The sequence below is a fragment of the Rousettus aegyptiacus genome, unplaced genomic scaffold (genome assembly GCF_014176215.1).
Source record: "Rousettus aegyptiacus isolate mRouAeg1 unplaced genomic scaffold, mRouAeg1.p scaffold_m13_p_2, whole genome shotgun sequence".
Taxonomy (NCBI): domain Eukaryota; kingdom Metazoa; phylum Chordata; class Mammalia; order Chiroptera; family Pteropodidae; genus Rousettus; species Rousettus aegyptiacus.
The window spans coordinates 46,978,102-47,003,540 of record NW_023416295.1 but is presented as its reverse complement, the minus strand read 5'-3'; the positions used below and the strand labels follow the sequence as shown (position 1 = coordinate 47,003,540).

Below are 25,439 nucleotides of genomic sequence, written 5' to 3'. Positions count from 1 at the left end.
CGTAGCTGTGTTTCTAATGAAACAAATAGAATGCCTCATATGAGAATGCCTGGCTTAAGAAAACCATATACAAAGCAGGTAATTAGAGGGGTGATTAGTAGCAGAACAAAAGGATTCTTTGATTTACAGCAGGATTCCTCAGAAGGGTTCCTTTGAATACAATCTCCCCCAGAGAGCTGAAGTGCTTGGCTCTTGACATTCAGACTGGGGGACAGATACACTTGGAATTTAAGTGTTGAATTTAACACAAAACAAATTTAGGGATTCTCTGTTATTTAATAGAACAATATAAGTTTATTTTTAGAAACAGAAACTATGTGTTCTATAGGTGTATATAAATATAGCCAAATCAGAAATAATATTTTTCATCATTTATGGAGTATCTACTATATGTCAGAGACCATATGGAACTCTCCATATATTATTTATATCAAATACTGCTCATAACAGTCTTAAAAAAAAAGATTGTGCCCATTTACCAATGAGGATACTGAGGCTCTCGGAAGCATTCTCCCCAAAGCTACAGGGTTAGTAATTGGCAGAGAAGGGTTTTTGAATCCAGGTCTACAAGGCCTGTGTGTCTCTCATTAGGCAGCCTCTGGGGGCTTTTTCTCCTGCTAAACTCGAAATGTGCTACTTCTGGGTGCCTCTAGGTATGTGTCTTTTGGCTGATGCTCTCTTCCTTCCATCAGTGCAGCTTTGTTGACATTTTTGTTCACTTACCCAATACTGACTTTCATGAATAAAAGTAACTAGACCCTGTCTGTCCCACAGAAACACACATCCTGGCAAAATTTGTTCATGACTTCAAGTTGGTGCTTAGCTGGGCAGAGGAAAACCTGGAACTGGAGGCAGGGGGGCTGCCCACAGTGGAGGTGGGAGCCATCTAGAGGCATGCATATTCAGGCAGTGCTGGGTAGGACATGGGGAGGAAGCTAAAGATTGGAGCAATGCAGCCCTTGGGTTTGTATGGTGAAAGACAGAGGTCTAACAAGTAGTAACATGCTGGGGTGTAGCTTAGTCATGGGCAGAAAGTCAGGAAGCAGGCCCAGGGATGGAGTTGGGCAGCCAGGTAGATTGACAAAGAACCCTGGCAACAGAAAGATGCAAGAGAGGAACTGAGGTGGGCCTGTCAGAACAAGACCATCAGCCATGTTGAGAAGAGTTAGGATAACAGGTAGGTTATGAAGGCAGAGATGCAGAAAGACAGACACTCAGTCTCTCCACCTGAGGTAGGAGCTCTGTTAGAATTGGGCACGGGAATAAAGTAAGAAAAGCAGAAATACTGATATGATTCTTAGTTTCTGGCTTGCGATTGCTTACATTTCTCCTAATAAATAAGGAGATCGGTGTTCCAGCCTGAAATGCATTTGATCCTCTAGGTGAGTAGACTGCAAGATCACAATGCCAAGTATTTTATATTTTCCTGATGATTTGGACTTATTAAGTATTTAATAAATCTATAAATTCGCTGATTGAAGAAAGAACCTGTATGGATTAAATCAATACTTTAATTAATTTTCCTATTGAGCCTGGGCAAGAGGCTCAATAATTTTATGACAAGTATATGGGAGGTAATTAGATTGACTAGTTTCTAATCTCAACTCTTCCACTTGCCCGCTTTGCTTTTAAGCAAATTACCGAGCATTTTTGAGACTGATTTTCCTTAACCTATAAAATAATAACAATAATACCAATGTTATTTTAATGTTACCATCAAAAGAATATCCATAATTTGTCAAGCATTTCTTTTGAGTCAGGTACTATATGAAAGACTTTAAAGACATCTCATTTAACTTGTGAGGAATAAATGAGACATCGTAGTCAAGATGCCAGGCCCAGTGCATGGCACATAGTATGCCACTCATACACGTGGAGATCCGTGTGTAAGCTGATGCACAGTAGGATACGTACTATTAATGGTAAGCTGGGAATTCTGTGTTTTAGAGGGTAGGAGAAGGAGTGATCAAGTAGACTGAGATGAGATAGAGCTGGGTCAGATCAGAGGAAGGAACCAGATATCGTATCAGTGACATACCGAAGGTAATTCTTTTCTTGAGAGCCCATCACCTCTAGTTATACAGTAGAATTGGCCTCAGTGACCAATATGCTAGTCTTCCCATGTGTCACCCAAGGGATATTGCACTTCTGATGTATCTGATGCAAAGCAGTGAATGATAAGCTGATCTCTGTCCTTGGTCCAGAAGTCCTTTTGGGAATGTTGGTTTGGCTCAGTACCTAGCAGAAGTTTCTGTGTTAACTTAGCACTCATAGCCATGTTTGAGTAACCTACTCTCTTGTTCTGAATTTCCCAAGAAGCCAACTTGGAGATAAGAATTTGGCTGCAAGTGTTTTTTTTTTGGAGATGATCCCAGGAAGTGTTATAAGGGAGGAGAGAAGTAAGAAGAAGAATGAAGAAAAGCCAATAGAAATGTGATGATAAGATTTCTACTGTGGGCAACTAAGCTCACTCCTCCAGGGTACCCTCTAAGAAACTGTGTCGTGTTAGGGAGCCGGAGTATTTAATCCTACTCTCCTGCCCCGTTGGTGGAGGTTGTACCTTACACAGGCATTAACTACCCAACACTCATCCCTCAGGTGGAGCAATGTAGATGCCTGAGAGAGGAAGCATAGGTATGTAGAATTTAGTGGTCCAGAAAGCTAAATGACTTGGGGGAGCAAAGGGGTGGGTAAGGGGGTGGGAGAATCTGGCAGGACTCCAGCAGCATCTGCTAAACTCACCTTCATATATTGAAGACATTCAAGTTGTTAAATCTTCATTTCAGATTTGAAAGTCCTTAAATTACTGTCTTATCCCCGAATAGGGCATTTCTTCACTATCGTTAATATTTCATATTCTCTGAGTAGGTGCTGATTTATTTCTTAAGTCTATGACATTGTAAATATTTTCTTTCAGGTGGCCTTTCTGAACATTAATCTGCAACTGAGCAGGAAATAAAATAGTCTGAATAGTCCCTATTAAATAAATATTGAGACATAAGCAGATCTCTAGAGTATGTGTAAGCTTAAAGGAAATAGTAATCTTACATTCAGAAATGGACACTTTGAGCCACAGGAAAAGGCATGCATTAAACATATCTAGAGCTTTTCAGGCTTGGAATTCTGACCTAGGGGGTCTGGTTAGATTTCTCCTGCCTTTCAGGGTACATACTGAGCAAAATATACTGGTTCTGTTAAATGAGAGAACATTTGAATGTAAATTTCTTTATCTGAGAATTATTCTCTAAGCACCTTGCAACACCCAGTCTAGAATTCAGATGCAAATAAAGCCTAGCAGCCATGGGCTATAAAGACACTGATTAGTGTTTGGAGTAAAAATATTCTTCTTAGGATCTTCTACTTCCCTGGGTGCAATTATCCCAGTGTCCAAACCATACCACTGAAATCCATTCAGATTTCTAAGTCATACACTGAGTCTGCTGAAATTAAAGTTTGAACTTGCAAGTAATACTCCTTTCAGATGAGGTTTTACAGTCTTAATGTCAAGATCATTATCTTGTATTTGTATCTCCCTGTCCTTAAATTTAAGCGGATCAATTATGAAGGAGGAAATACAGGAAGAATAGACCTACACTCAGTTCTGGTAGGAGACTGTGGGCTCCTGGAAATAAGTTGGGTGCTTGATCAAATGAGGGAGGCTGAGTGCTTCTCCTTACAGAGGTCTCGACAACCTGAGCAGTGCAGTTGGCAATACTAACATGACTACATCTTGTTATATATGATAAGACATGGGTATTATTGTTAAACTCTCTGGGGGAAATCCAAGAGTAATTTCAATCTTTTGTCTTTATTTTAAGGGCTGTTCACTAGCAAGAAGATGGGCTCCTGTGATTTTCACAGCCTATGATGTCCTTCTTTGTATACTGTTTGGTGACAAACTAAATGTATCAGGGATAGGAGGTGAGAAAGGAGAAGACCACTTAAGTCATAAAAATCTACAACTAGCTCGTGAATCACACATCTTAATTGTTATTTTGTGTTACACTTTGCGGATAACTTTAGATATTTATGTGGATAGTGGAAGGAGTAACATTTATGATCCATCCCTGTCAAGTTTTAAAATAGAATTTAACACTGGAAAGTACGAAATAGGCATTAGAATCCTTTCCGAAGGGTTCAGATGATAAAAAACAAAGTAAGCTAGTAGAATACTCAAGGGAACCTGATATCCTAGAGGATTTGTGAAAGTATTTGATTTATCATAACCTATCTTGTGTTTTTACTAGAATTTGAAAATTATTCAGAGGTGCCTGTCACTGAGTATTCATATTTCAGTTCCAGGATATGTTTCTGACTGAATTTGTTTGCAGCTGATTTTCTGGAAATTGTATTAGCAGGCCGTTCTTAAATTCTCACCTAATTTTTTATTCTTTTCTGAGATATTATTGATTTTATTTTCCTGAATGCAATTTTATAGGCTAATATCTGTGCAGAAGCGATTTACTGTGGTTAGAGGAACAGGATACTTATTGGCATTTGTCTTAGTAATGTGATTACAGAGTCACTAACTTGATCTTAGTAACATTTGCCTATTATCGTGTATTAGATGCATGAAAGGAAAACTGCTTTCCAATGCAGAGGATTACCCTTGGGTATCTCACTTAGTTGATAATGCCTTGCAAATTAATGTCCAGGTGATTTTGAGTGGCTATTTGCATTATTCGAAACTAGTTAGGATTAGATCCAAATATGATCACCAATGTTGCATGCAGAGAGGAAATTACTTTTTTAGTACACTCTAAGAAACTTTTAAATCATTGATTCATACATTTTATAAATGAGCCATTCTGTTACTTCATCAGACGCTGTTTTTCCTCTGCTGTGGCTGTAGGAGGCAGCATGATACAAAAAGCTTAGACTGGAGTCAGGGAGCCATAGTTAGAATCTGACTGCATTGCCCATTATCTGTGATCTAGGGCTGTGAGAATCTGCCACTCTGACCCTCAGTTTTCTCATCTCTTCAAGACAGACTAACATAACAACATCCCTATTCCGGTTTCCTACTTAAAAATTGTAACTGCACGTTCTCACTAAAAATACTCAGTTCCTTTTTAAAAGATTTTCCCCTCCTTTTCTTAAAGCAGATAGTAGTAATATAAAAAGATAACCCTGTCTACAAAAAGACTTACATGAGATTCATTAACAATATCCCCAAACTAGAAACAGCCCAATAGGAGAATAGATAAGCAAATTGTGGCTTATCCATGCAATGGAAGACTACTCATCATTAAAAGGAAAGAAAAACTACTGATCCATGCAACAACTTGGATGACTCTTCGAGACATTATGTTGAACAAAAGAAGCCAGACACCAAAGTGGACATATTGTCTGATTCCTTCTACATGAACTTCTAAAACTGGCAAAACTCCTTTTTCATGACAGAAAGAAATTGATTACCTCCAAAAGTAGAGTCTTGATGGAAAGAGTCAAGAGAGAACTTTCAGGAGGTGATAGAAATATTCTGTCTTGATTTAGGTGGTGATAAAACTGTTCATATTTTGTCAAAACTTGTTGAATCGTGCAATTAAATCGAGTGTTTTATTGAGTACAAATTATACTTCAAAGAAAAGACAACTCATCCATCCATTACATGTTTAATTTTCTAATGACCAGTTTTGGGATTCTCAGGATGCAGTGACCATCTGTACTCTGGGAATTGGAACGGCCTTCGGAGAGTCCATTCTGGACAACACACCCCGCCATGCAACCATCGTTACCAGGGAGAGCAGTGAACTGCTCCGCATCGAGCAGAAGGACTTCAAGGCTCTATGGGAGGTGAGCCCCAAGGCTTCTTTGTCAATTAATGTGGTTGCAGAAAAGAAAAGGAGCTGCCACATGGATAATGGCATTACAGTCAGGCCTTAATGTGTTCTGTTCTGAGCTGGTAGATAGAATTTAATTTTCAAAACTTGTTTTTGAAATGAGTGAGTGAAAAAGCCATTTTGACACAAGACATCTTTTTTTTTTTTTTTTAATTTAGTGCTTGCTCAATTTTCTGTAGTTTGACATACCTTATAATTATTTCTTGAATGACCATAGAGTGTTTTATGTATTTCCTCCCTCCTATTCCACAGATGTATTCTTAACCAGGGAACAAAAAACTTTGACATTTTCTTTTGCATTTTAAAAATTGTCATTGACATATTCCTTGGTAAAGTGGAATGAATGGGGTTAACATCTGCTTCATTTAAATGCTTTTAGAAACGATGTGCCCTATAATAAGGTGTAGGAAATGAGGGCCATAAAGATGTCTGGTTACCTGACAACTTCAAAATGCATAGGTGGCACAGTGTACTGTGCAACCGGCCCTGGTGACTTTTGCATTTACCGCTGCTTACCAGTGTGCCTTAGGGTACTGCGCTCATTTACAAGAAGTACGGGGAATAAATCGTCTTATATGCAGTAATGGTAAATGGAGCACTTAGAAAGGCCCAGCTAAGCCTTGCATCTTTCATGCTCATTCCTTTTCAATTCTTCAAGCTTCTGATTTTAACCTGTGGTTATTCCTTATCTTTGTCCTTGGCTCAGTATGTCCAAGTGTTAACCCATCGAGCTGGCAGGCTTCGCCACTTGTCCCAGTGTGGCTAAGATTTTAAACTTGATCTAAAAAGAATTTTGTGTAATCAAATAGTTTCCTCCAGAGCCAAACAAATGACAGATGCATTAAGGGAGCGAACCTGCCGGTGAATGAGTGATGCTTTCCCTAAAAGTCCTGCAAAGCCTTGGAGGGCCCTGGTGGTGAAACCTGTTACTTTTATTCTTGGCAGTAGTGAATAAATTGCGGGGTTACTTGTTTGAAATGTTTCTCTTAGAAAATATTAAAGAGCTCCAACAGCTCTGTAAAGTTCAGAGACAAAAGCTAGTTTTAGGAAGGCAAAGCTAAAGTAGGTTTGCATGAGGTGTGTATGGAGAGATTTTCTGTCAATTAAAAGGAACCAAGCTTGAGGCAAATAAGCCATTTTTTGGATCTTTCATTTTAAAAGGTAAACTGAAAAAGTCTTTTCCTAAAAGGAAATTTAGAAAACCGGTTGAAGAACAAAAAAGATTCCTACCTGTGATGTGTGTCATTATAAATTTTGTCTCTGATGACTGATTCAAGTTGCTGATAGAAAATGATTTGTGAAAATATTAAAAACTTATTTTAATTAGGAGCCCTCCGTGTTAGAAAGGAAGTTCCTGAGAAGTTGCTACCTGTGAATATTTTTTGAAAAATTATTATTAAAAAAAATTCAAATATACTTGAAATCAAAAAGAATAATACAATGAACACCAGTACTTAGTTGGACAACTGTTAACATATAGTCATATTTTCTTCCTCACTTTTTTGGAACTACTTCAATGTAAATGATAGATATTTCATCCTATATATTCAGCATATAGCTCTGAAAAATTAGAATATTCTTCTACATACCTATTATAGCATTATTTCTTCTACAAAACTAATAATAAGTCTCTGGTGCATTGAGCAGCTCGGGCGTCGCACCCCAGCAGCTGGGCAGTCTTGCTCTGCTGCTCAGCCCCGTACTGCACCCCGTGGGCTGCAGCGGCCAACACCACCCGGCTCTGCAGCGCCCCATTAGAGTTGCAGTACAGACTTTGACCCTCGCAGCCGCTGGCTGCTCATGCCCGCTTGGGACTGGCAGGCGCTTCGGTGCTCAGGGTGCCCAGCTGGCTCTGTCTGCCCCGCTCCCTCCCCGTGGAGCAGGCAGTCATGCCTGGACCCTGTCTGGCCGCACGTCCAGCCCACTGGTCTTCCCTTAGAGCAGCCCCAGCCCCGAGAGCCCGGCTGCTCAGCCTGCTGCAAGATGAGCGTCTTTGGCTTTGGGCAGTGTGTGGAGGTAGAGATCAAGCTGAGCGATGCCTGGGAGGGTAGGCAGCGTGCTGGGCACAAGACGGAGGACAGGAAGCAGGAAGCAGGAAAAGTATGTCCTCTTCTACAATGGAGAGAGAGTCTCCTGGAAAGTGGGCCTTGCACTCAAGCACTCCAACAAACGGCTGGAGCACCCGGCATCAAGATCAAGTTCATCGGGAGGATCAAACTACTATTACTGTGGGAAGCACCATGAATTCGTGTCCCTGGTGAAGGACTTGGCCTGGCCTGAAGAAATTACCCAGTCGCAGGCCTTTTGCTTTCAAGTCACCTATGTGGAGACGCGTAGAAGTCCTACACCAGGCAGAATGTGAAGCTCAGGTACTTCCTTTGAACCACCATCAACCACTGCCTCAATGATGTTGTCAGAGATAGACATCGTAGCTCATACACAGTCATGTTTTTGACTTAAATTGTTTTCTCTGAAGAACCTAAGGGGCTTGGGCTAAGCTGTGTCCTTGGGATTCCGCGGTTGATGTGGGAATAGCAAGAAGATAATGCCTCTGGGAAAAGAGCCTTTTATTGAAGCCTTGCACATGGGCTGCCTCACATCCTATTGGAGAGCACAGTGCCAGCGTCCTTGGCATCTGTTCTCTGGTTTCCCAACACAGGATCTGACTCATACCTGAGATTCTGAGCTGTCAGTGGGGCCCCAGGAAGTCATATCTTGTCTTCCCCTAAGGTAATGGCAGAAGGAGTTGGGCCTGCCCCATTCTAAATGGCCAGGGGGCAACTCAAGATCAGGAAGCTATCTCTTTGGGAGTCTTGGATGTAGTGCTTTGACGTTTCCACAAGCTGCCTCCTTTCTGGACTTTCTCTCCCTGCTGGGGCCCAGGCATCTCCATTCTCCATCTTATATGGATTCTTGTCAGTAATATCCTCAAGTAGAAACCTGTGGAAGGACCTTTGGTTGATTGTCCCCTCACCTGTGAGAAATTCTGGCACAGAGACAGCCTGGGGTCAGTGTCATGCATGGATAGCAGCAGTGTCAGACACAGGAGGCCAAGGCAGCCCACTGAGGAAGTGTGATCACTGTGCATGGGAGCTGTCTGCCTTCACCATGTGACTCCATTCATCAGCCCTGAGTGCTGGGTGGTTTCAGGGTATCGTTCTGTGTGCCCCAGAAAGCCCGAACGAGGTCATTTGTTTCCTTCAAGAACAGGTTCTGTTATATAGCCTCGATCTCTGCTTCCCTAAGTGATGAGCAGATCTGTATCACTCCTTGCTCTTCATTTAATTTCTGAGAATTGGGGCTGGGTTTCGAACACTTGGAACTTTGGTTCTTACTGTAGCCCAAGCTCCTTCACTCCCTTCCTAAACCTAAGAGTTAAGGGAGGGCAATGCGATATTCAGCGGAATACTCTGCCCCATGACTTCAGAATAAGTCTGCTTGCCAAATTATGTCTTCATCTTCACTAGTCGACTGACCAGAGTTTAGGACCATTGGTGTTTTTGTTTAAAAACACATATACAAAAATTCTTGTGAATATTCTTGATATACTGGGGAGAGGGATTTCCCTCTGTTGTGCTGTGCTTGGGTTTATTATAGTAAATGTTGACATCCTTTTCTGCCTCATCTGGAAATGACCAGGAATTAGCAAACCTCACTGGGCAATAAGTATAATATTTGGCAGTGTGAGTGCTCTGTAATTTGGAAAGCAAGTGGATCGGTACCTGTGTCATATTTCAGCTAGGAAAGATGGAAAAAGGGAGCTTCTCTTTTCCTCAAAAATCAGTGCTATCGTGGGCCTTTGACTGGGCAGGGCTCATGGATCAGAATTAAGACTAGGGGGAAAGGCATTTGGATAACACTTGGAGTTGACTGGGGGGCAGCAGAACCAAGGGAGATAGGGTGGTTTCCCTCATGCTAGACCCTGAGTTCAAGTGCCTCAGACAATCCCCATGGGAACAGGATCACCCATCCAGCTGCCCCTGGATTTTCAAGGTTGGAGCTTAAGTGTATGGGGGAGGCAGGTTCTGTGTTCCTTGCCTTTTTCAGATCATGAAATCAGGCTCTAGTATGCCTACCATAATGGGTAGTATTCTAATCAGACAGCATCCGTCAATTCCTCTGCCTCCCCGCTTACAACACAAATTTACTTTGCAGCATTGTTAATATCCTAAACCTTTCTTCTGGGAGAACTAGAAGATAGAATTTGCTTTTATTCCCTCAGGAGCTGTGCACAAGCCAGGTCTTCTGTATTCTCCTACTCGGCCCCCATTCTCTACGTTTCTGTCAAATGTTAAAGTGAAGGGAGGCTCCTTTCCCCCTCCTTTATAGATTCATATACCTGGAAGAATATAGGTACTAAACCAAGCAGTGTAGGTTTTAATTAAGCAGCTGAAGTTTACCTGTTTCTTGATATATTGTCTTTTCAATGGCTGAATTTTAAAAAAAGAACACTTGTTTCAGTTGTCTGCCTGATTAAAGAAAACCTCCATGGCTTGGAGGCATTAGGGCCATGGTCAAAAAAAAAAAAAAATTCTAATGTCAAATAATACTCAATCTACAGTTCAAATTTCCCCAGTTGTTCCATAAATATCTTTTATAGCTTATTTTTTTTTTTCAAAATCAGGATCAAATAAGGAAATATGTATTGTACTTGATTGCTATATATGTCGGTTTCTCTCTCTTCCTCTCTTTTTCTCCATCCCTTCCTCCTTTTTCTTCCTCTCTTTCTTTTGCTGTTCATGGCATTGACTTGTTAAAAAGGCCAGGTCAGTCTCTTTCAAATTCAAGATTCGTCTGCTTGTTTTCTCTTGGTATCTTTTATATTCCTAGCGCAGGGTTTCCTGTAAATGGAAGTTAGGGCTAATCAAGCCAAGTATTTTTGGCAAGAAAACATCAAAGGTGTTGCCTAGTACATCGGGAGGTTTGTAATGTCTGGTTGCCTCTCTATTAGTGATGCTGAATTTGATCCCTTGGTCAGATTGTATCTGAGTACATTTTAGAGCTGTTTTCCACAGATATAGTTCCCTTAAAGGGAAATTGTTAAATGGGGGTGTTGGTCTTGAAGGTGGTCCTTGGTGTCTCACACCTCCACAAGCTCAGTGGGTCCAACTCTCATCTGTAACCTCAGAGCATGATTTCTGATCTCCCCTGCTAGTGACTTAGTGAGCTGAAAGGATGGGTAGAGGTTTTAGTCTGATCTCTTCCTTCACTGGTAGGGGATAGGAATCTCATATTAAGATATTAGTCACATACTTCATTCTATTAGCCTGTTCATGCAGTGCAATTAAAAGTGCAGAGTTCAAATTAGGTGGTTAATCAATGTTTTAAGTGGCTAAAATAAAAATGTAAGAAACTCCACTGTCTGTGTTAATCAGAACTTTATTAATGGGCACACTTGTACATACATGGTACATGATAATCCTAAGAAATTGTAAAATTCTAAAGTACCTTTTGAATAGAAAAGATTAAATTATGTTTATTCTACTGTTTATTCAACAAGTACTTATTGAGCACCGCCTGTGTCAGGTATGGATACAGCAGTGAGCAAGGTTGACAGAGTTCATGCTCTCGGGGCTGGAGGAGACAGAAAATAAACAAGCAAGTCAATAACGTTATTTCCCAGTACAGGATGTCATCATCATTAAATAAATTTTATATTTATTCTTTGAATATGGGTGATCCATTGATAGCATGTATAGCACTAATCTACTGACAAAATCTACTAATAACCAGAACACTTATTCCTTGATTATGTCAAGCAGTGGAGTTTATAATTCAGCCATTCTTTGTACTGCTAAATAATATCTGTTGGCAAAATTAATACCTAAGTTCTTATTGTCAGCTGAAATCTAAGATCTATCAGCTAAATATCAAAAGGGAAAGATTTAAAAGGAGGAATTATATAGCTTCCGAATTCAGGGAGAAGCCTCGCTAATCATGAGATGGCAGAAAGAAGGCAGCAGAAAGGTAAGTTGGACTATGCCTCTCCTGTCAGTAGGGGAGGGAGCTCAGTGTCAGGCCATAGGTTCCGAATGGTAAAAATTAGATAATGTGAATCATGGGTCTAAATTGGCATGTTCACTTCGTCTGACTATTTACTTTTGAGGAATGCCAAAGTGGGTCCATTGTATGGCAAACACCCTCATCTATACCTTTGATGCCAGTGAAAGGGGCAGAAGGATAAAACACAAGGATCAGGATTCTGAGTTACTTCTAACTCTGAAAGTTATAGTCTCTAATCATAACAGGTAGCACAGTCTAAAAATAGCTCTTTAATAGGCTGAGCAAATAGCCTATTTTTAAATCGTGCAGTTGGACTTTAATGGCAACACAAAACTAGGAATCCTGCTTCCTTTCCTGACCAAAGGCAAATTTCCTTGGGTCTCTGCAGGTGTATACACACTCAGAGAACTACCTGTGCGATTTCGAATACTATTCAATTTCATCCCAAATACCTCTTGGTTTATATAGTCTATTATGTTATTAGTGAAATTGGTAGCATCCAGAGTATTAAAAAAATTATTATCATAACTATGACCAGGAGAATTCTTAAATAGTCTCTAGAAATACATCAAATAAAATAAAAACTCCCCCAAATATAACTGAGGTAGCAGCTTGATACTTTTCTTCATACTCTATATCTTTCCTAATGAAAACCACCCTTTCCATATTTCAGTTGCCATTTTATAGTCAGATCTGAGGAAACTGGGTTGCTTCCTCTTAAAGTTAGGTCATATTTTCTTAGCTTAAGTGAATTATGGTAAATTTATTCAGAATTAGTCAATAATGCTTCCCTTTTTCACACCTTTTTGATATTAGCACATAATAAAATATATTCAGGGTATAAAACATCTCATTTTCCAGTAGCATCTCAGGGGAGGAGTGGGGAGGGAGGGGGAGACAGGGAGGGAGGGAGATAGTTATGTTTCTGGATCTCATTCAGAAGGAAATTAATTAAAAAGTCTTAGAATACCATTTTTAGTTCTTGAGACAATTATAATTTAAACTCTTTGACACTAGTGGTGTTTTATACCCACAGTAAGGAAGTTAAATGTCAAAATAATTAAGTGTAGTCTTGAAAGTTTTAAGCTAGTTATTAATATTTGATCCAAGATTATGGGTATTTATGATTGTTAATGGCTTTTGGAATAAATAAAGGACGGATTTACTGCCCAATTCCATGAATTTCTTCTCAGCACATACAGTATAAAATTTTTCCAATGGTTAGAACAGCAAACAAGAGTTTTTTGTTGTTGTTTTTCTTTCTGACTTTCTGTCTACTATTATATCTGGATGAAGATGCTTTCAGCTTTGCAGCATGCTTTGGTATCTTTACATGGACTATTCCAAATACATGACATTGAATGAGGAAATGAGTCCAGTGTGTTCAGAGAAGTAGGTTAGAGAGGCACTCTCGAACAAATCTATAAAAGACGCTACCGAGAGGTCCTTGAACTAGTGGTCTACCACCTGCTTACTTACTGTGTTTCAATTGCGCGAACATCGTTCTGGACAAAAACTTTCCTTTATCATGAGCCATATTGGAGCATGTTCAAAATAATAATAAAAGTTTATGAATAAATTCTTTGAAAATTTAAAGATAGCAATAAAGCTATAGTCTTTAAAAATAAAAGCGATATTTTATTTTTTTGAGGTTTGCAGGTTTTTTTTTTAAGTGCATTCTGTTTTTTTATTTTTTATTATTTTTATTTTTCAATTTGGTTGACATTCAGTATTATTTTATATTAGTTTCTGGTGTATAGCATGGTGGTTATACTTTTATATAATTTACGAATTGATCCCCCCGATTAGTCCAGTACCCACTAGACTAATATTTACAAATATTTTAAATTTGTCATTTTGTCCTGTTGCCTCTGACTGCCTGGCACTATACATACTTACTAAAATATTATTCCCTATGCCGTACTTTACATCCCCGTGACTATTTTGTAACTGCCAATTTGTACTTCGTAATCTCTTCGCCTTTTTCACCCAGCCCTCCCACAAGCCTCTCCGTCTGGCAACCATTAGTTTGTTCTCTGTTCTATAATCTGTTTTTTTTTTTTTTCATTTATTTTGTTCTTTAGATTCCACATATAAGTGAGATCATATGGTATCTGTCTTTGACTTACTTTACTTGGCATAATAAATACCTCTCTAGGTCCATCCACATTGTCGCTAATGGTAAGATTTCGTTTAAAAGAAATATTTAAAATTTTTAATCTGACCTGTGTCACAATGAAAGTGGTGTCTTAACTGTAATTGTGACCCAGAAACTTCTTGCACACCACTGTAGTTTTATTTTAACCAGGGCCAACCATATCACAGAACCATTGATTTTTAATTATTATTATTCTATCTATAAATAATTTATATATAACATGATATTAGTTTCAGGTATACAACGCAATGATTCAATATTTGTATATATTGTGAAATGATCACCACAGCGAGTCTGGTTAATATCCATCATCAGCACATATAGTTACAATTTTTTTTCTTGCGATGAGAACTTTTAAGATTTACCCTCTTAGCAACTTTCAAATACACAATACAGTACTAACTGTGGTCACCATGCTGTACATTACATCCCAACACTTATTTTACCACTGAAAGTTTGTTCCTTTTGACTCCCTTCACCCATTCCCCCTCCCTCGCCATGGCAACCACCAATCTGTTCTCTGTAATGGATGTAATGATTGATACAGTAGGTTTGTTCACCAAATGTTTCTGTGGCCTGAGTATTGTTAACTGACAAAAAATCTGTTTCATGCTTTATGCGATATGAAGCTGAACGGTGAAAGTAAGAAATAAGTGCATTTCTTATTTTAGAAAATAAGGAAAAGAAAGCAATTTGTAAGTAGGGATATTTCTAAGATTAATGAATATTTTTGAAGAAATATTTTTACATCTATCTCTATTTCCTAATTTTATGAGTGCTTTTTTGTCTCAATTCTGCCAGACATGTTGGCAGTTATGGGACTAGAAAGCTTTTTAGTTATTTCTATTTACTACCTCTTCAGGACTATATAAGGAGAAAAAGCCATTTTCCATTAATAATCTTTCAATCCCCTATGAGAGTAGGAATTATTGAGATGACAGCAGATTAGTTTTTGCTGATTTGCTTTAAAAAACATATTAGAATAATATACCTTTCAGGGGCATGTGCTCCAGCATGAATAGGCTTGACATTCCCATCTCTCTTGGACAGTTAGAAAAATTAAAGCCGAATACTTAAATCATATTATCTCAGAACATAAAAATTTTAGAAGCCCTTTGGGTGGGTTTTATTACTTTATTTGGCATAAAAACAATTTCAGGTTTTCACTTTGACAATACCGGTAGGCTTTCCAGGTGGACCAGCATTTCAGGTGCATATTTAGTGGCCCTGGATGCTGAGGTAGGACTGCAGGACCCATCTTCAGAGAGGCAGCCCCTTGCCTGCCTGTTTAGGTACAGGGACCCACACCCTCCTGTGAGTATCACTGAAAGCCAAGAGGCCGGCTCTCTCCCAAGTCAGAAGCCTGTGCTTACTATTAGCAGCTTTGGAGCTCATACTGTAGGGCTACTTCCCAGACCAGAAATTTGCATCAAAAGGCTAAGAAAAATACATCCAAAAATAAACATGAAAGCCAAGACTTCATGCCAAGAACTCCAGCCACACACATCCTGTTGGCTGCTACTCTTGCCTCTCCTCACAGTTCTGATTCTTTTAAACCAAGCGGAAGCCTGCTTCGATGAGTTGGACCTTATGTCTGCACCAGGTCCTCACTCCTCTGTCCTCAAGCTTTTCTGTGGAATGACAAAGTGATTTGAATCTAGAAAGGGAGGGAGTAAAGTTATTAAGAAGGAACTAAGGTTGAAAAAATACGTATATATATATATATGTATATACATAGGAAGTCTTTTCCTATTGCCTTTGACTGCCTGAGCTTTCCTGGAGAACCACCAGCACAAGTTTCCTCTCTGTGGTCTGAGATCCTCTTAACAAGACAGGGAATTATCGGCGATGGAGGTGCATTTCGCTATCCAAATAAAGGACAGATGTTCACTGGATGTCTGAGAACTTTGAAAGACAGAAAAAGAAGGACATATGCCCTATAAGGTCAGAACAGATCTTTTTTTATTTTTTAGTGGGGAAATTTATGTTTGCATTTTGGTCTGAGGAATTATACTCTGAAGCATCTCTGGCTTTTCTAATTATGTTCCACCAGATCTAAATATGCACCACGGCACTGACATGATTTGATTTCATCTTTATTTGTGGTGTGTGTGGTGAGGGGGCTGAGTGGCAGCTCATCTTTTCTGATTGTGAAGAATATGTTTATTTATCCTGATGATCTTAAATATGTTTCTAGAAGGTAAACAAAGATAGTTGTTTATAACTAGGCAGAATCGCATTAATATTATACATATATATCTGGTGACATATTTGAATGTAATATATTAAAAATGAGTTTGGGGCAAGGAAATAGATTGAGAGTGATGATATATTTCACCCTCTGGGTATCCAGTATATATCTTGCTTGCAGCTTTCAGACTATATGAAGTCTTTAGTGTTTATGGGAATTCTGTTACATTATTGATGACTTGAAGTCCTACCAGCTCCACAAGCTATGATCTCACTATTTCTCAGAAGACGATCAGGGGGTCTGAACAGATCAAAGCTTGGCTGGCAGATGCCAGGAATGCCCAGATGCTGCAGAGAAGGCCTGTTGGCGGGGTGCTATAAGCAGTAATCATTCTTCTGAGCTGGCACTCCATTGGGTGTTCATTTCAGGATTGTGCTGTGGATACTCAGGTAGTTTAGGAGTTCCCATTAACAGAGGTTCTGAAATTCCTCCCGTGGCTGCGTACTTGCCAGCACTCTGTTGACACCCCACCCCCACCCTCTCCCCTGCTTTTATCTTGAGGTGGCCCTCTTCACTCTCTCAGCTGACCTACTTGGCTCCTTGCCTGCTAAAGGGCTGCTTGATTCCATGTTAATTGATGTCATTTTCAAAATTTCATCTCTTAGAAACTTCTGTTACATTCAACAAACATATACTTGGTTCCCACCATCTGGAGGTGCAAAATGTACCTTGTCTATCATTCTGGCTTACAATCTAGCGGAGAAGAGAGGCAAACATAAACAAAAATCACCCTGATCTAAGACAAACAAAAAGCGCTGTAAGAAAGATCAGTGTGCTGAAGGACATATGGGGGCAAGCAGGGAGAGATTCATTTCCAGCAGGGTATTATTTCATCGGAAGACAAAGAGATCTGGTTCTGAATTCTTGTGTGGCTAACAAGGCTATTTTTCAGCTTCCCTAAAAAATTGGAGTCAGTTAACCAAATTACAGAGTTTAAGGCCACCTGGTCCCCAGGGACTGACCACACGGAAGAGGCATGGCTTTCTCACTCTGCCTTCTCGTCCTGGGGGGTGGGCAGGGGGCGGGTGCTGATGGTTTTAGTTAGAAGTCCTTTCGCCTGCCCTCTGAGGGTGTCACATGTTGTATTTCCAAAAATCCCTGCTTTGTGTTTTGTTTGTTGTTCAGTCATCATCTGGAGAAATCCGCTCTGAGGTTTAATGGGTCCCCCAGGCAAAGGCAGTTCTAGTTGGGAAAACTGTAAGAACTTGAGACTTTCAGAAGGAACTCGTGGTGTGGACTGGGATATTGTTAAGCTTTTTATGTGTAGGCAGCTCTGTGGTCATGGGACTTTCCTGCTCTCATTGGGCCAAATTCCCCTCCTGAGAAGTCTCCAGGCTGCTGTGGAGAGGTTAGGGCACAGTCACTGGGGCAGGGTGTCTGACACCGAGGAAGGAGCAGCAGGAAATCCTGTCACAAAGTGGCTGCTCTGAATTCCTGCAGTCTTGCCGTGGTTGATCTCACTGACCTCAACCTTTTGCGCTGTCTAGCCCAAAGTGATAAATGCAAGGCCGACCTTCTAAAGGTTATTGATGTGGTCAGTAGTCTGGCCTGAAATTCCCATCTATTTCTGGTTTAACCCAACTTTGCTGGATGCCTGTTTGGAAAGCTCTCCAGCTTCCTGGGCCAGCTACTTGTAAAATAAAGATTCCTTTATTTTAATCCTGCTTTTCTGACAGCAGTGGTCTAAGTTAATGTCAATCAATTTCTTAGGTGCTTTATGAGTTGAAAAATTTAGTGCTCCACTTTTGATTTTCGAATTCAAGAAGGCAGAGTTGTGAATTATGTAAATGAAAAGTATCGAGTATAGGGAAACAGTTCATATTGTATCAAAATATATTATTTGAAAGGCAGGAATAACTTTTTGGTATCTTTCATCATTTATAGTTACAGTTCTTAAAATGAGTTTCACATAAGAATGACCAGGGGAGCCATCTGAAAAATTTCCTTGGGTGGGCCCTCTCTAGATCAATGAAACCAGGATGGGGCCTGGGCATTAGTAGCTTCTTTTTTTAAATTAATTTTCCAACTACAGTTGACATATACTATTATATTGGTTTTAAATGTATAACATAGTGACTAGATATTTATATGCCTTACAAAGTGATCACTCCTAAATTTATATAGAACCACCAAAGACCCTGGATAGCCAAAGTGAAATTAAGAAAGAACAGAGTTAGAGTTCGCATAGTACCTGATACCAAACTGTACTACAAGGCTGTAGTAATCAAAATGGCAGGGACTGGCATAAAAGTAGACACATAGGTCAATGGAACAGAATAGAGAGCCCATGAATAAACTCATGCCTATATAGTCAATCAATCTATGACAAAGGAGGCAAGAACATGTAATGGGGTCAAGATAGTCTCTTCAATAAATGGTGTGGGGAAAACTGGGCAGATACATGCAAAATAAATAAATAGATAGATAGATAGATAGATAGATAGAAAGAAAGAAAGAAAGAAAGAAAGAAAGAACGAACGAACGAACTGGACCACCTTCTTGCACCGTATTAAGAATAAACTCAAAATAGATTAAGGACTAAAATGTAAGACCCGAAATCATAAAACTCTTAGGAGAAAACAGGCAGTAAATTCTTTGACACTGCTCTTAGCAATATTTTTTGGCTATGTCTTATCAGTAGCTTCTTAAATCTCCCCAGATGGATTGACTGGGCAGCCAGGCCTGAGGACCCCTGCCTTCCTGCAGTAGGCTTTGGTCATACATACCCTGTGCCCCTTTGCATTTGCTGCTTCTGCATATACTTAGTCAGCATCTTTGGCCCATGTTATGGATCTGTGATTGAATAATATGTTTGTTCCTTACTAGTCTGTGTTAAATTTCTTAGTGCCATTTTTCCTTCTCTGATATAGACATTCTACTTCCAAACTGGGGTCTCTGCCAAATTAAGTGGTAATGACAATCAGTATTTTAGAGATAGAGTGAGTAGGGTTTGTTTGAGGCTTTGTGATTAGAGGTTGCCTATGTCGTCTGGGTACTGAAAATGTGAGGATTAGGTGCCAAATCACCCCTAAATACTACCTTACTACGAGCACACATTTTCTTATCTGTCAGAGCAATGGTAACGCCTAAAAGATTCCATTGTATCCTTGTGTGAAAGAATAAGAGTGAAAGTGGAGAGTAATATCTTAATATAAGCTCATGGACCCTCTGGGAATGTTGAGAGCCCCCAGCTGCCCCTGTACTTTGAGGATCATTTCTCTAGGATAAACTCCTGTAAAAAGAATGACTAGTTTGAAGGGAATGAAAATTTGTATGACTTTTGATAAATATGATCACATTTATCTTCAGTAGCTTTTATTCAGCCATCAAGAGTATTTGAGCATGCCTATTATATCCAGCTTTGGCCAACATAACTGTTATATGTATTTCCTCATTGTAATAGGTACTATTATTCTCAGTGTGTTTCTTTGACTCCTGCTGGGACAGCTGAGATTTTCTTATATATTTCTTTATGGATTATATTTCCTCTTTCAGGACGTTACTCATACATACACTGGCATTTATTTATCAATTTGTTTGAATGCTTTATTTGATAAAGACATTAACCTTTTCTTATAATTGCAATAAATATTTTTCTTGGTCTGTTTACTTTTCCTTTTTCATAATATTTAATGGACATAAATTCTAAATGCATTAACTTCACTGTGAATCTGGCTATTTTGTGATTTTTTTTTTAAGTTTGTTTTATAAAGACATCTTACTTTCACTCATATCTGTTTTAAAAAAAATGGTTTGAGATAAGTGATAATGTACCTGTAGTGCTAGAATAATTTATTTAGTCCATTGGCAGGTAGGTCTGTGTGTAGAATGTTAGAGAAAGTAAATAGTCCATGACCAGTGCTTCTAATCTGGCATTCCTGAGCCCTGGGGAGTTCATGGATCAGCTACTCTGATATTTTTATATGTGTGTGCACTTTTCTGAAAAGAGGGCCCATAGCTTTCATCCTCATCTGAAAGGAGTCTGTCACCCCCAAAAGATTAAGGACCATTTTTTATAGAATCAAAAAGATACAGACCAGGTTCTATAGCCTGCTCCCCCTTTATATGGGACAATATCGAACGTTTACTCTCAGTTTATCACATCTTTACAGAATTTGTGATGGTGAGAATGGAGATAGAAATATAATTTTCATTGTGGCTTTAAGGCTTTGACACTGATGTCTAGAAACCCTTTTCACAGTAAGAAAGAAATCAGGGGGGAAAAGCTAGGCTCAAAACAGAAATGCTTTGCAGTAAAAGAGTCTATGAGCCTGTTTTAAAATAAATATTTCTAATTTATGGATCCATTCCCCCCCCCCACTGCCCCCACAGGGCACATTTTAGTATTTTGTACCTAGCTTCGAAACGATTGAATTGTAATAACAGGTTTTCATGTAAGTGTGGTTTTGTATTCTCAGTTTCATAGCTCCCCCCTAAAAAAACTGTCAACATTTAATAATGTGCATAAAACTAACTGGACAACTTCAGACAATGGTACTTTTGAAAATTAGCTATAGAATGGTTCGTCATGCAGAGCAAGAATTATCTTTGTTTTTTTTTTTTATTTTAAAGAAATTTAATTTATTGAGACTAGGTAATGCATGCATTTGGCAAAAAATTAAAAAATGCAACAGGGTATTATATATAATGAAAAGCATGCTTTTTCTCCCCCTCCGCCCTCAACCACCAGTTCCCCTCAACCCATGGTTATTGGCTCCTTCTGCAGAATATTTTATGCAGATAGTCTCTTTGATTGCTTATTAGGCAAGACTTCTAGAGCTTACATTGACTCTTCTTTGCAGCCTTTTGAGAAAGAAAAAAAAAGTTTAAAAATTTCTAAAAGAATCACAAGCTTCACACAAATTGACCCTGACAGACCTGCCAGAGTTTTAGTTTACTTTCTCTCTTTGCTTTTCTATTTCATTAAATTCCATGACTTGAATCTCTTATTAGCATTATCTAGTGTTTTAAATCTGAGAAACTTTATTGCAAAATATGACTATGGTTCAAATAGAACATTCTAATTGATTAATTTTAATTTTTATTTATCAAGAACTAATAAGTTTGTTAAAAATTCAAATATGCACTATTAGTAACGTTAAAAGTATAAGAGGTAAATATAAAAATAATACCTCATTCAATTTGAATAGAGATGTTTAGTCATTGTAGCTATGAGATATCACATTGATCCCATGCTAGGTAATAAAACATGGGGAATTCTTTTGGCATTAATTTTCCAAGAAGTTATTCCTGTAAATAAGCTCTGCATATTTCCTGAGTTGATGTATATATACCAACCGAGGCAAGGGTCCCTTCGTGGTGTAGATGACCTTGTATCCATGGCCCTTGAGAGTATAAATATTTATGTTGATGGTGCAGCTGTCGTGAATTGAGTTCATAAAATTGGGTTTGGGTTCTTTAATTTGACATATTATTGTTGCTTAATTTTATTGTGCTGACTAAGGCTCTAGTCCTATAAATCAGAGAGAATGTTTGCCTACAAAAATAAAAAAAGAGAGAGCAGGAACAATAATGTGAAATACTGCCTTTGTTTATTAAGTGTTTTTTTTTTTTCACTCTACTGTCTTCTTTTAGCTCTTAGTTCCCTGGATCTTATCATTATTCTTTTATAAGTTATTTTTTAACAGACCTTTGATGATAAGGTAAGGGAGCGTAAAGCTAATAAAACTTAAATGTGAAATAAAACACACACACACACACACACACATATATATATATTCAAACAGTATAGACAAGGCTGGCTACATAATTTGTAAGGCCTAGTGATAAATAAAAAATATAAGGTCCCTTGTTTTCCCCAGAGGAAAATGTGTTATTAACAGTACTAAAATATAAAGCATTTTTCTTCTGTGTTCTCTATCTTAACTCATGTTTCTTATTTGCTAGTTAATGTCAGTCTAAGTAGAAAAATTAAACATTTAAATTATTAGCATACATTTACTGTTTATTTTTCTATGGTGCAATGCCTGTTTTAAATGCAAATAAAAAAATTTTAACCCATATGTGGAATCACTGAAATGACATAATTTGTATTTCCTAACTCCATACATGTATGTGTGTTTCATTCTTACCAGAACAATAGTAACTGTACACAAAACTAATTCAACCATCTGTATTTCAGTCCTGATGCACACTTTATACCTTTAGCTTACAGCTGAGTAAGGAAAGACTGGAAGGAAAAAGACAATAGGTTACCCTAACTTTCATTTTCCTTTGTCATTATTTTCGGTGTAAATGGTTGGCTAATACAGGAAAGTAATATGAATAAGAAAGGATATGATAGAGTTTCTTCATCAAAACCATTGCTTTCTTTCTGTGTTCAAAGAAAGTTCTGGTTATAACAGAGTATGGGGCCCCTGGAGTTGCCAGCATCTGGATTTACTCATCGGAAGATGTAACATGCTTACTTTGTACTTGTTTTGAGTCATGCTGAATTCTCATGTACCTTGAGTCCGATAGAATTCTGTCCTCCTGAGGCACTGTGAACACTGTATGTAAATGAGGCATCAAGGAACAGTGGACATGCATGTTTCACTATCTCGTCTGCTTATATGCACTTGATGCCCCATATGGATGTTATTTAAAAAACATAAGTTTGAAAATAAAATTTTTAAGAATTTCAAGATGGTGACAGCAGAGCATTAAACTGAGTGCACAGGGCCTTCTTGAGCATAGAGCCCTATGAGACTGCACAGGTCTCAAGTTCATGAAGCCAGCCCTGAGTGTGGAAATGTGTGTGGTCTATTCTGGTCATTTCCACTATACCAGCTGAAGCTGCAGAGAAGTGAGTCCACCTAGCCCCAACCAGCCACCCAGCTGACTGCAGCCACCTAGGTAAGCCCATGTGCTACCAACAGAAGAACTGACCAAAAAGCCCACAGAATTGTGAGAAATAATCATTAGTCGTTGTTTTAGGCCACTGAGTTTTGGGGTGGTTTGTAATGAGCAATAACTATATAATCATATATATTAAAACATTTAATTTTGTACTCCCATAAATGAAATTGCATTATTCATGTTGTCTGTGTTTTGTTTTGTTGTTTTTTTTTCATTTAGTTGCTTTAGAGATCCTTCTTTCTCAGTCCATTCCAGTTAACCATATTATGCTATAATGTTCCTGTTGGCTGGATTACTGTAATTTATTTAACCTATTTCCCTATTGATGGACAATTGTTGGTTTTTGTTCTTATCATGAGTGCTGCAATGAGCATTCTTGTATATATATCTTTTAAAAACTATTTTTTAATTACAGTTGACACATAATATTATTTTCAGGTGTGCGACATAGTGATTAGATACATATAAATTATGAAGTGATCACCCTGATAAATCTATTACCCACCTGGCGCCATACATAGTTATTATAATATTATTGACTATTTTCCTTATGTTGTATTTTATATCCCCATGATTATTTTATAACTATCAATTCGTACTTCTTAATCTCTTCCCATTTTCACCCATCCCCCAAATCTTCTCCCATCTGGCAACCATCAAAAGGTTCTCTATGAGCTTGTTTCTGTTTTATTTGTTTGCCTATTTTGTTCTTTAGATTCCACGTTAAAGTGAAAATCATAGGACATTTGTCTTTCTCTGCTGACTTACTCAACCCGGCACAATACCCTCTAAGTCTATCTATGTTGTTGCAGATGGTAAAATTTATTTTTTCTTATGGCTGAGTAATATTCCATTTTATATATGTGCCACTCCTTCTTTACCCGTCATCCACTGATGGACACCCAAGTTGCCGCCATATCTTGACCATTGTCAATAATGCTGCAATGAACATATGGATGCATATGTCCCTTCGAAGAAGTAGTATTTGGGTTTGCATGAATAAATACCCAGAAATGGGATACTGGGTCCTTCTTTGTCTCTTGTTATAGCTTTCATTTTAAAGTCTATTTTGTCTAGTATGAGTATCGCCACCCTAACTTTTTTTGTTTCTATTTTCATGAAATACCAATTTCCATCCCTTTGCTTTCAATCTGTGTGTATCTTTTGATTTGAAGTGAGTCTCTTATAAGCAGCATATGTAAGGGTCATGTTTTCTTATCAATTTAGCCACCTTATCTTTTAATTGGAGCATTTAATCCATTTACATTTAAAGTAATTGTTGACAGATATGTATTTATTGCCATTCTGTTATTCATATTTTTAATTTTCTTTTTTCTTCTTCTTGAAGAAGTTCCTCCAACATTTCTTGGAATACTGGCGTGGTGGTGATGACCTTCAATTCTAAATAATAGCTTTGCTAGGTAGAGTTATTTTGGTTGTAGGTCCTTGTTTTTCAATGCTTTAAATATTTTGTGCCAATCCCTTCTGGCCTGTGAAGTTTCTGTTGAGAAATCAGCTGACAGTCTTATGAGAGATCTAATTGCTTTTCTTTTGCTGCTTTTAAGATTCTGTCTTTAACCTTTGGCATTTTAATTATGGTGTGTATTGGTATGGGGCTCTTTGGATTCATCTTGTTTGGGACTCTCTGAGCTTCCTGGGCTTATACATCTGTTTCCTTTGCCAGGTTAGGGAATTTTTCATCATTATTTCTTCCAATAGGTTTTCAATACCTTGCTCTCTCTCTTCTGCTTCTGGTGTGCCTATGATGTGAATATTGGTATGCTTGATGTCCCAGAGGCCCCTTAAACTACCCTCAGTTTTTTTGATAACTTTTTCTTGTTGCTGTTCTAATTGGGTATTTCTGCTACCTTATTTTCCAAATCACTGATTTAATCCTCTGCTTCATCTAATCTATTGTTGATTCTCTCTAATGTATTCTTTGTTCCAGTTATTATAGTCATCATTATGACGGGTTCTTTTTATGTGTTCTATCTCCATTTTATGTTTCCTATCTCTGTTGAAGTTTTCACTGAGATCATTGAGCATCCTTGTACGTATATCTGGACATATTTTTAGAGAGTAAGTTTTTACCTATGGAATTATAAGGTCATTATGTGAAATTTGAAACTTGATGGAGATTTTCTAATTACACTCCAGGAAGTCTGTGCCAACTTGCACTGCCCCAACAGTGTATGAATAAACTTGTTTTGGCACTTCTTTAAGAGTGGGTCAGTTCAAACTTTGAAAAGATTTCCAGAAAGAAAAGGCATTTTATTGTTATTTGTTTCCCCAATCATGAGTGAGGTTAAGCATCCTTTAACATATT

General features: G+C 38.4%; 1 protein-coding gene across 4 annotated transcripts in view; it reads left to right on the top strand.

Annotated features, from left to right (window-relative positions):
* Positions 1 to 25,439, top strand: part of RAPGEF4 (Rap guanine nucleotide exchange factor 4) — a 260,359-nt gene that overhangs the window by 53,262 nt on the left and 181,658 nt on the right. For 3 of the 4 annotated variants that reach the window (XM_016135049.2, XM_016135040.2, XM_036236020.1), the window contains exon 4: positions 5,650 to 5,796. In XM_016135049.2, coding sequence (XP_015990535.2) covers positions 5,650 to 5,796 — 147 coding nt within the window. Of the gene's footprint in view, positions 1 to 5,649; positions 5,797 to 14,743; positions 15,949 to 25,439 lie in introns of those variants that run through there. The other variant, XM_016135058.2, reaches the window with a different exon arrangement.